The sequence below is a fragment of the Accipiter gentilis genome, chromosome 19 (assembly GCF_929443795.1).
Source record: "Accipiter gentilis chromosome 19, bAccGen1.1, whole genome shotgun sequence".
In the NCBI taxonomy this organism is placed as follows: Eukaryota; Metazoa; Chordata; class Aves; order Accipitriformes; family Accipitridae; genus Astur; species Astur gentilis.
The window spans coordinates 14,129,006-14,141,551 of NC_064898.1; the positions used below are offsets into that span (position 1 = coordinate 14,129,006).

General features: G+C 35.8%; 1 protein-coding gene across 1 annotated transcript in view; it reads left to right on the top strand.

Moving 5' to 3' along the window:
- PGR (progesterone receptor) overlaps positions 1–9,825 on the top strand; it is a 38,207-nt gene extending 28,382 nt beyond the window's left edge. The window contains exons 6-8 of the mRNA XM_049823142.1: positions 1,607–1,737; positions 6,816–6,973; positions 9,301–9,825. Of these exons, the coding sequence (XP_049679099.1) occupies positions 1,607–1,737; positions 6,816–6,973; positions 9,301–9,456 (445 nt within the window). The 3' untranslated portion in view covers positions 9,457–9,825. The remainder of the gene's footprint in view (positions 1–1,606; positions 1,738–6,815; positions 6,974–9,300) is intronic.
- The last annotated feature ends 2,721 nt before the right edge of the window (positions 9,826–12,546 follow it).

Below are 12,546 nucleotides of genomic sequence, written 5' to 3' on the forward strand. Positions count from 1 at the left end.
ACCACGTGGGAGTGCAGGCACTAATGCCAGAATAGCAGGAGTGCACACCTAGAGCTGGGAAGAGATAATGGAAATTCCTTCTACAGGGGCAACACACACTTGAGTTGTTTCAAAATGACCATGAAACCACAACCCAAAGATTGTTTCACAGCCCATCTGTCATTTAACAAACTGAGTTGTAGTGCTCCTTGGAAATGTCTTGTTTGGTAGCATCAGTTTCAGACCAAGAAAGCCAGGAGTGTTAGTCTGACAAAGATTCTATAAATTAGTATTAAAACCCTACAAGGGTTTACTGTTACTTACACTTCACAGTGTCTGAAAACATGAATAAGAACAGCATTTAAGCATACCCTGAAAGCTGCTATCACTCTTCATAGATAATAATTAGGAATAGAGACTACCAGAAAGGACTAGGAAGGGAGTTTTAAAGTAGATATAGAAGTAACCAGTCCATTCAGATCTAACAGATTAAATTTCTGTGTTTAAGTCATTTAAGAGCTGGTATGAGATACCAGATGTTGAACAAAGCTGAAATAATTTTCATTTAAGATAACAGCAACACTTTAAATAGCAAGGAAAAACTTCAATGCATTGAGAAAAGTCTTTTATTCATGGAAAATATACTCTGTTTTCATTGTTGAGGGTATTATCTTCAGTCAGGTTGGAATGCTGATCTGAACTTTGTGAGGGGCAGGGGGGACAAAATTTAATCTTGTTGTTATTTACCTAATTCATTTGGATTGGGATGCAACTTTTGTAAAATTAGCCCAAGTTACTGGATCTTCAGGTTAATGTACAATGAATTTAGTCTAGATTACAAACTTTGTAGTGCTATTGTTGCAGTCATTTCAGTTGAAAACTGCCTTCCTAATAAATATTTACTATAAAATATACTCTGTGTTCCAAAATCTCAACAAGAAAAGCAAGATCGAAGTGCTGCAAAAAACTAAACAGTTTTATGTATTTCCTTGTGTGATTTGTCCCATTTACTTCTGCAGGAGTTTAGATAAGGCTATATTAATGTCTAAGTTTACTTAAAAACTTTTTGTATATATTTACATGTAACATTTTTAACTGTTTAACAGCATAAAATGCTACAAAATTATATCATTGCTTTTAGCAGAACAATGTTAGACATGCAACAAAGTATTTTGATGCAGACATTTTTGCAAAACCTAATAAATAGTTTTCTATAAACTTTCAAGTTTATCTTCAATTTTATGCTTTGAAATATTTTCAGAGACTATAAAAATCTGTCAAACTCTAAAAGAAAAAAAATGCTTCACATTAATCATTAGGGTGTTTTTAACTCCTTTTTTGGTGGTTAGCATTCAGCTTTGAAAGTCTCCAAGGTGGTTTTTTTTTCTGGGCAGCAGTAACAGATTAAACATCCAAAATAATAGCACATTCATTACGATTAAAAAACTAGTGTAGGTACAAAATAGTCAGAAAATTGTTTCTGAGTGTAACCGCTTTCTTTAATTTCTGTTATGTGGTAATTAAACTGCTAACAAGGCACTTCCTTCAAACAATTAGTACTGGAGCCCTTCCTTTTCTTTATTTTCATGTTTTTTGGGTTTTTTTTTTTACCTTTTCTGGGTGTAAGACAGAGGATGAAAGAATCGTCGTTCTATTCCCTGTGCCTATCCATGTGGCAACTCCCACAGGAATTTGTCAGACTTCAAGTTAGCCAAGAAGAGTTCCTGTGTATGAAAGCACTGTTACTTCTCAACACAAGTAGGTACTTTTATTTCTTTGAAACATATCACTAGTAAAAGAGTTTTGAACCATGTTGTTTAACTTGACAATTGCTAAGCTATCTGGCTTAACAAATGGAAACTTCTTTAGGAGGAATGTTAGTATTCCAACACCTAAAAATATTTTTTCTAGTGTTTATAAGGAACAAGTAATTTGTGATGCATTGTTGATTTTATTCTGTATAAAGACACTGAGGGAATGTTGGATCCCTTTTGATAGATGGCTATACTATATTACACATTTTCAAATCAAGTGTGCAGTGTTTCTGCCTGGAAGCTCTTCAGCTTAAATGACTCTACACAGACAAAAAAATGTTACAAGCATTAGAAATGTTATTTAAAAATATTTTATAAATTGTCAGGACTGGGGGCTTTATCTTGGCCAAGAACTTAAAACATGCTTATTCAAAGGAATTAGGGAGGTGGACATGGCACACAATACTAACATTTATTCAACTTTTTATAGTTATAAATAGGTCAAGTTTAGCACAGACATAAACAAATGGAAATGTTTTTCTTTGGTTTGTTTCTCTATAACAAAATCCATGGTCACTTTTAATCATACACATCTGTTAAGGAATCCAGTATACAGCTGCATTCCACTTTAAATGGGAAGTGTGGTAGTTGATGAAGTTATCTTCCAAAACCTTTTCTAAAATACTAAAATGCACATCTGCTGTGGCCCTAATTGTTAGTTATGAATCCCCAAATAGAAAGTTTTAAAATGGTACAGGTGCTATTAGAAATGAGAATAAGCATCTCTGAGAAATATAATTGGACGAATGTTGAAGTTTGGTTTTCTACACACTTACGGAGTCAGAGGAGAGATGTGCAAATCCTGCATAACCTGCTTGTTGGTTGTACAAAGTTTAGTAAAAGATAAGGAACTAAAATTTATTCCCTCTTAAGCTGTACTTCGCTGGTATTTGCATAAGCTCTTGCTTAAAAAAACCTTGGTGTCAGCAGAGCATAAGCAGTAAAGATTAAATTTAGCTCATATGAACATAAAAATTACTAAAATAATAGTAAAATACTATATACTCTGCTAAAGCAATAAAAATAATGTGGACAACAGTCCCTCTCTGATATAACTCCAGTTGCTTTGTTGGAATCTGAATATATTCCTATTTTAAATGTTTTCTACCTTGTTATCATCGCAAATTAACTCCCTTGTCTATTACCTGAACCTTAGAGGTAAGTGTTAAATTTCAGTGAAATTTAGATATATTTGTGATATTCCAGCTATCCTTTTCTGTCCCAGAAAGTTCAAATCAAATTCAAAAAACCATTATAGTGGTCCAATCCCTCTCATTTATGAGTGCATTAATTTAACAATATTCAACCTACCATTCTTTATCAACTGCGTTGTGCTCAAACTCATTTTTAAGGTGAAATGTTTATATATATGCAAGAAATGAGGTGGTTTTTTTAAAAAAAAGAAAGTATTTCTACCTGTGCTGATGAGTTTTGCTTTTCGTTCTGTCCTGCACTTGTTGTCCTGTAGGAAAAAACAATTTGTCAGATCTTTGGGAAAAGGAACACACCTAACCGTTGTTGCTGAGACATTTAGTAAACATTTGGTACTGTATAAATATAATTCCACAAAACTATTTTCAAGAAACCATATAAACTCATTGTTGCTATAAAGTGGTTTTAAAGACTACTTTTATTTTAGTCGTGGTATTCACCTTAATCCTCTTCAAATGTGAAAGTATGGCCATTTCAAGCTTTCATATCCTAACATTAAATCAAGCCTGAACTTTTAGTCTCTCATTCTTTCTTCTGTTTGATTTATTGTTTAGATAAACTGATTTTTACTTTTTATATAATTTTGAAAAAACAGTAATTTGTATTAAACGTAACTAAATGTCAGTCTTGATACATTTTTAATTCTGAATGGACCCCCCAGCCTAAGTTTTAATATTATTTTTGATTTTACAGTTGTTCCATTAAGTTTGCTGTGGCTTAGATGTTTTCTTTATATTATACGTGTGACAGTTTTAAAGCTGTCTTGAAAGCAGAATTAGTCTTTGCAAAAAGTGGACGAACATTTTTTCTGTTCTGCAATTGTTTCCATTTTACAGGTCCTTATTTACTGTATGTAACAAGCTGTGTTGTAGTAGTGCTCCGTTAGTTCTAAATAGGGCTCCATCTTGTAGAGGCCATATCCATCTAGGAACTAATACTATGAATAGTTCAAAAAGACTATGATTTAAGAATGTAGAGATATGCCAAAAAAGAGAAAAGTAAGCATATAGCAAGTTCAGTTCTAGCTCTAACACTTTCCAGACTTTTGATTTAGAGTAATTGCAAAATCTTATTGCATAAGATTTTGGCTGGGTTCTTCTCACTGAATAAAAGCATCCGCATTCTTTACATATGTTCAGGGGGAAGGAACATTTGAGCTACCTGTGCTTAAGTTGCATTTGTGCATGTAAGACATTGTAATTCTTCACTCAAAAAAATAGCTTAGTGGAACTTTTTGTGATTAGACGGGAATGTGACTGTGCTTTTGCAGAATTCTGGGGAAACAGGCCATTCATTGCTGGAAGAGATTTTTAAACTTAATTCACAAGGGAAATGTAAGGACTTAATTGCTGTTTTAGAGACGTAAGTCAAGGATAGCATCCACCTAATCCTAAATTCCATCAGAATGTGACTTTATATGAAGAAGATTTCACAGTCTGTATATCTGCTACCCAGAACCATCCAGGTTTTGAAAATAAAGCTGTTCTTTTTCCATGACATCACTTTTCCCCACTGTGAGTATTCCTCCTTGCATTACTCCTAAGCACATTGCATTCTCCACAAACCAGTACTTGTCCCCTCCATTCAGACCCTTGACGTAGGTGTGACAAGCACGCTATCAGATGCCTCCTTTGTCTGTCTGGACTTGAGAGGCCATACTGAGTCAAACCAAAGGCCCACCTCATCCAGCATTTCATCTCCATCAGCTGGTAAACGAAAGTTAACATGGCATCCCTAAAAGCTGGATTATTATTAGTTACGGTGTTATAAATGTACTTTCTGTGGAAGCAGTCACAACTTCTATTCTCTATTTTTATTTTTGTTTGAATTTTGTTTTAGTTAGGAATCAGACCCTGACTTCCATAGCCCAGCTCAGTGTTTAGACACTTATCTTTAAAGTAAACTTTCTATTTTCTGCATGTGTGTCTCCCTTCTTACCCCAGACATTCATTTGTCTGAGGAGACACTGAGCAAGAGACAACCTCAGCAAATGGGATCATTTCCTCTCTTGGGCAGTCTCCTACAAAATAAGAGACTTCTGCTTAACTCAGGTAGAATAGAGATTTGAACTTCTGCCTTGTCAGCTCTCTCTGGGCTCAAGGTGAGGCAATCTTAATATGTTTGCCTGAAGTTTCTCCTTTCCCCTTACATTTTTCTGAGGAACCAGACATGACTTAGACAACTGATTTCAGAACAGGGTTATGATTTCTGAGTGGAAAGCAGTGCTGCTGTCAGTGCAGGGTTTGCTACTGAATTCTCTTTCAGGGGGTGGGTTTAGGTCCAACCTCTGTGCAGCCATCTCCTTTTTGGCTGGCTTCTCTTTTAAGAATTCCCTTCCTAGGTGTCTAGTGCATTGTACAGAGTAAGTACACACATTTATTTCTGTTTTAATGCCAGAAAGTGACAAATCACCTGAAAGTTATGTGTTACCATATTGAGTAAGTCAATGTCATTATGAATCAAGCTTCAATTTTATTTTTTTTTAAAGAGATTCAAATGAAATCTGTTGTGGCCTGATATTAGTCATGGTCTGATACCGTAGTGAAGATGTACTAGATACCTAGGTAACTAGCAGGTGATTTTTTAAACTATGTGAGCTAGTCCCCATGACATTCTTTTAGCATCCATGGACAAAAATAAGCATCTCTACAGAATTATTAATTTCTTTCTAAGGATACTTCTAAAACAGTGAACATGCCTTGTGCCCAAGACTTGCCTGATTTTTCCCCACCCTAGATGGAGTCCCTATACTGTAAAATGTCTAAAGTTTGGTGAAATGAATCCTTCTCCTCCTGCTTGCTGTCAGAATACGAAATGTTAAATGTGACATTGCAGTGTGAAATGTCATTGGCAAGAGAGAAAGGAAGGGGGAAGAAGGGGAAGAAATTTAACAGCTCTTTCAAAAACAGTATGCTTGAAACAAGACTATGTTTTAATGTATGATTATTATAGTGAAGCAAGGATTTAGATTTGTTTGCCAGATGGGAATATTTTTTCGACTTTCATTTCTTCAAGTTTTTAATTTCTTAGTTGCCTTTGACAACATAAATTATAAGACTAGTGTATTACCCTCTGCCATGTCAAGGAAGGTAGAGTCTAGAGCTTACACCTGTTTCCTTACAATGCTACCAACACTTACCATCATTGATCAAATACGGTCTTATCACTAGCAGTCACGAACAGGTTCATTTCTGAATGTTCTCTCCATGTCCTCATTTTGGTCCTCACGGACAACCATTAAGAGAAGAGTGAGTTCAACTATTTGGTCCTCCTTGCTAATTTCTCTAAAAAGCTGTTCACATTTAAGACTGGTAGTCCATCCATTCTGTTAAGTGAAAGAGGTCCAAACAGGAGGCCTGAGCCCTGGATGCTTTATTGTCTACACTACTTAAGAGTTGTTAGTCCATTCCTTGACTCCATTTTGAAGCACTCCAGCTAGACCTCTCTAACATAAATCTGCTGTGAAGAGGGCTGACCCTCAGCAGTGTAAACATGAGCCAGTCCATAACACCTTTCCTCAAGGACAGGAGTGGTTCTTTTGGCCATCTTATTTTCAGCAGACAGGTGTAGCTGAAGCTTAAAGCTATTTCTAGACATCAGCAAGTAAGAGAATTGACTGATTATTGCCAGTATATCCTTTTAACTAATTGTATCACTGTTTCTGGAGTAACTGTTGAACTGGAAGAAGTACCTGGTGTATAATAATTAATTGCACTGCACAGCATGAAATAGTATAAAGTGTTTCTGTACTTTAAATTTCTCTCATTGCCTTCAAAATAAATTGCAACACAAGTGTTACTTTCTTTTTAGTTCCTTTGGAAGGTCTAAGAAGTCAAAGCCAATTTGATGAGATGAGAACAAGTTACATTAGAGAACTGGTGAAGGCAATTGGTTTGCGCCAGAAAGGCGTTGTGGCCAACTCACAACGTTTCTATCAACTTACAAAACTGATGGATTCCATGCATGATGTAAGTTTACTTGTTAGTGTGTTTTGCTTTTTATGTGTGAAGGAACTAGTATTTCTTAAAAGTAATTTTATGGAAACTGGCTAGTCAACATTTCAAAACAACAAAAGAAAAACCCCTACATTTGTCCTTTAGTGTGTATATTTGTGTAAATAGCTATACATTCAGCGTCAGTATATGTTGTTTATATATTACATGGTATACAAGATTTAAGTATTTGAGAAACATGCATTTGAATACTACAATTTTGTTTCATTATTTCTGCAAGGTAACTAGTACAGTTCTGGGTTTTGGTAGGGGGTGGCGTGTATGTGTGTGTGCATCTGTATACATGTTCATGAAAATATCTAAATTATGCAAAGAATAGGCCATTCAAGTTGCAAAGTCAGGCTACTAAGAATTAGAGAAAGACAACCAAGATTGGTTTTGCAACCTTAATTCAGCTAGTTTTATGTATATATTCTATGCCATTTTTTCAGTATCTGTCTATATTTGGGAATTGAGTAGTCTTTGAGAACTCTAGTGCTGATAACATAGAGATTCATAAGCATGTTAAAAGATGCAGCTGATTCCTTTCCACATCTCTGAGAATCCGGCATGTACCCTCTTGGCTTAACATCCATTAAAACTGAGGAACGATGTTTTGTATAAACCTTTGCCCATGTGAACATTGTTTTCTAATGGCTTGTGTATCTCCACAAGAGAGGCAAAAAGCAGAGGTACAGGGCCATACCTGATCGTTTTAGCAAGTGCTGGGGAAGTGGCACTAAGATAGTGTAGGAAGAGCACTTTTGAGTTCGGTGCTGGTTGTGAGAGGCTCGCAGGGAGTTCAGGGAAGGATGGGGGTCTGTGCACGTTTTTATTCTGCACTCAGCAAATATGCATTTTATTTTAATTGTTCATGAATAAATTAATTTATTCATCTAAAGCCTTTCATTGTCACTAATTCCCCCTTCTGTTTGGGAAAAAATACCCTTCAAGGATCGCATTTATGGGAGTTAAGAGAGGTAATAATATTGATAATTAAGTGGTTCACCAGGTGGTCTGAAGTCTTTTGACTTCACTTTTGACTGCACAAACCTCTCCATCAGCTTTTGCTATCTACAGAACTTACATTCACCATTTAGCTATTACATCATCTCAGATACCAGCAAAATGAGAATGAGACAAGTACAAAAAGCATCCTTACTGGTGAAGGTAGCCAATAGCAAATTCTGAAGGGAGGATATGGAGCTTAACTTTAAGTATTTACTGGTAGTCAGGCTGCAGTTGTCACTTGGGACTGTCAGTGCTAAACCTTTCCCTCGAGTTCAATCAGTCACCTTTTACTTGCAAAAAGTCCTGACCAGTATACCAGCTACTTCACAGTAGGCCTGTGCTCAAGGAACCTCTATGGATCAGTCTTGCTTGGGATAAAAGGTCTTCCTGTGTAACCTGGAGTAACAACTTGCAATCTGAGTGTCAAAGCATCCAGAGGAAAACTTTTGAGTACTGGGCTGTAGAGTCAATTTCTCCATTTCAAATACTTAAAGTAATACTAAAATGAGTGAGTGAGACTTGCTGCAAAATACCCAGCAAAGTGATGGTTAGGGTAATTTTTGGTCTGTAGAGTATCTTCATTCAAGTCCCTGTTTCAGCTCAGGCTGATACAGTGATGGGAGATAGAAGGAAAAGCTAGATCATCACACTGGAGAGGCTGCGTGTCGTTAAAGCCTAGGGTAGCAGAAATAATATGATATCTGACGACATGAAGGTCACTGGTCTTAAAGAAAAACTTCTGTAAAATTGGAACTTCTCAGAAAAGATAGAAGAGGTGAAACAGTCATATATATTGAGCAGTTGCTTTCAAGGGATGAGAGCCTATGGATTTTAACGTTTGCAGCATACCCAGATATGATCATCATCAGTACCATGGAAAAGCTCAGAAGTAAATAGTAAATGCCATCCCTCAGAGCAGGGTTTGAATAGCATATAGTGAACAAGGCATTGAGACATGGGTTGAACATGAGAATAAAATGAAAGATTCAATTCTTGTATAGTGATTGCCATTGTTCATGGTGCATGTCACGAGTGAGGATGATACTACTTTATAATATTAGTGGAGCACTGTTTTTATATAACATGCCATTTAGCTATATTTATGATTTTTGCCATGGGAGTATATTTTAATAGGGAGTGGCAAGTGCCCTCGTTATTGATTCAGGGAATGACAGAGGAAGGTATATAATGGTGTCAGCTGATGGATGTATGAGATAAGTGATTGACAGCATGTTTATCTGGCTGCGTTACTGCTAGCCTGATTTATCATGTTTGTATTTTATTAAATACAGCTAGTGAAACAGCTCCATCTCTTCTGTCTGAACACATTTCTCCAGTCCCGTGCACTGAGTGTTGAATTCCCCGAGATGATGTCAGAGGTGATTGCGGCCCAGCTACCCAAGATTCTGGCAGGGATGGTGAAACCTCTTCTCTTTCACAAAAAGTGAATTGTCTTTTCTCTTATCATAGAGATGATTTCCGGGTCATTTTTTGTTTGTTTATTTTGGTCAAGATTTTGCAATGTCAGGACTTCAGTATATTTGTCATACTTACCCTGCCTACTGCTTTATACTTGTAACATACACAAGCCATTTAAGCTTGATGTACATATTGTGAATTCCTGATTCCTTAACTGCAAAAATCACAACAGTCATAAGAAATGTTTTGTAAACTTGGCTAGTTGCTTTTTAGATATGCATAAGAATGACAATAGACTTTTCAGATTTCTAAGAACAGTTATCTTATACGTTTTTCTTACATATTACACACTCTCAAATTTCTGACATGGTGTAAACTTCTTACTTTAGTACCTTGTGGGCATGTGCGTAAGACAAGATTTTGGAGGAATTAAAATAAATATTGCCCACATTTTCTCATGGATATTTCACATTTTATTAACTAACCTGCCTCACAGAAACATCCTTTCAAAGTCAACTGTCCTGGATTAAGTAGACATCGCTGCAATACCTTCATGAGTAACTAAAATGCTAGGCACAAAGTAAAGTATACATTCATACTCTTGTCTGTGCTCATACTGCATTGAAACTCTTGAGTTCAGCAAACCTGTTTTTGCACCATTCTGTGCAGCTCTCCTTCAGAATCGGAAAGCCTAGGACAATTTCAGTGTATATTACACCAGAAGTAATGTGTATGCAAATCCACTAAGCTTTGGTTTGTGCAACTTTCCTTAAGAGTTTGGCTCTTATTAAAGCTAAATCACTTAGTGATAATCTTAAATTAATCAACTTCAAATTTCTGTATTTCAGAAGCTTTAAATAGAGATGTTTTCACTGACTACAACTCTTAATAATCTTAATGTTTTGGATTCCAATGCTGAATACTCAAACAGCCATTAACAACAAATTGCAGCAAGATTAAATGCAAAAAGTAATGGAAAATATGACTACAAACATTTTGATACACATCAGGCTCATTTCAGTAATATTTAGTGGAGCTACATATTTTATATTTTAAAGGCATGCCATGATAATTGGGGTAACTGTAAAAGAGGAATTGGACTAAATTAGCTTTATACGTTCAAAAAAATGTCATGTTCTACCATGGAAATGAATATTTGACTGAAAAATTATAATGTGATGGTGTTTGTTCCTTTGATATGGATATGAAGCAACTCATGCATTTAAGGCAGTAAACTGTTGATATATTCAAACAACAGAGAAATGGATAAAGCCCAAGAAGAATTTATGAGTTTATTAAAATATGACAAATTTTGCCAGTCACTAAAAATGATACTCAAATTCTCTAACAATGTAGGAAATGGTGAGTCTTACTTGGGTACTTGCTTTTGCTCTTCCCCATTACATGCTGGCTGCATCCATCCTGTGATAGTGTACTGTTAATGGGGTGTAGCTTGGTCTGTACAGATATGTCCTTGTCATGTGAACAAAGCCCTATGGGACGTAAGTTCAGTATTCCTGATTAAATCAGGGTGCCCCTCATTAAAAGTATAAGTGACATTACTTGTTCATAAAAGCTATGACCTGATTCTTGAAAAAATGGACAACTAACAACTAAAGGTAGATCTAAAAGTATCCTTACTATTTATCATTTCCTAAAGCAAGTCAAGAAGTTGTTACATTACGACTGGGGTTAAAAACCTTTTTCTGAGATTCCCACATAGTAGTACAAAACCCACTACAGTTGCTGCAAAGATGCAGCCCTGGATAAAATGGTATAAGCAGACTTCTGTGTTAGATGACTAGGTCTGTCATGCCTAAGTGCCCAGAGGCAAGCAATTTCTTTCATATTCAATACAATCTGACTTTTACCTGTGATCCTTAAAGCAATTATGTTTTAATAAATAACACAGAATTCATTATTTCTACATATTGTTTTGTTTTCTTTATTTTTCTTTGTATTTGCATTCAGTAGTAGTGGGGCTTAGTAAAAAAGTCCATTACAACCATTCCATTTTTGTGTAACAACATTTTCATGCATTCTTTGGGAATTTAAGTATTTCCATGTGATTTACCATTGAATAAACACACTGTCTATGTTACAGTTTAAACTGTTAACAGAAACTGCCCACACTAAAAATTATTCCTCAACACCCTAATTCTGAAATTAGAAAAAGGAGCAGGCAGTACGTTTGCTTTAGGAATGCCCCGGATCAGCCTACATCTGCCTTCTACTCAATCTCTAAAATTGGTTCCAAGTGGCTGCTATGTCACCATGTCCCATAAATATGGCAGATTAGTCTGAAATGCTCTATATTTGTCTCAAAGGCATAATCAAAAATAGGGAATAGATAACAAAGATTAAAAACATTTTCAAATTGTATTTCTTAAAGATCTCTAACTCATAGAAAAAAATCCCAGAACCATGAACACTGATCAAAACACAAAATTGTTTCCTTCCCTATAGAAGTCTCATGTACTGTGACTTTTCAGCACTGTGGCAATGTCCAGAGAGCCATCACCAAACTAGTTTTTTCTTTCAGTATTTTAGAGAGCATGAGGCTTTTTAGTTGTCTGTATTTCTCTGCATTAATATTTGTTTAAAGATTAAGGGGTTTTTTTGACCTGAGCTTTACAAATAGGTTAAACTAAAACATCTCGTAGTGCTTCTCAGTATACTGAACAAGGCATAACAATGCTGGATCTTATGTTGCATTTTGCACACTAGAAATAAGAGGTTTCAGTAGATGGACTTTTTTGGATTTTGACATTTATGATGGGCCTGATTACATATGAAAGGTATGAGACCTATGGCACTAATTAGAAGGCTTGCCATCTTCTGCAGATTGCAGATATAACTTTTTGTCTGAGCTATCACTGTAAGTTCATCTTACACTAAATAATGCAATCTATGCCTGAAGCTAAGCCTCTGCTATTCTGTACAGTTTAGGTATTTTTGACCCAAGGCCTTTAGCATTGCCTTCTGCTAGTACGTCAGTGAAGCAAACCAACCAACCCATGAAGTCAATCATTTCCGTTGAGCTCTACTGTCATTATTCAGCTTTGTGGAGGCATCACATTTATAATTTTTAAAGGCTGTTTTGGAGGTTGAAGTGCCTG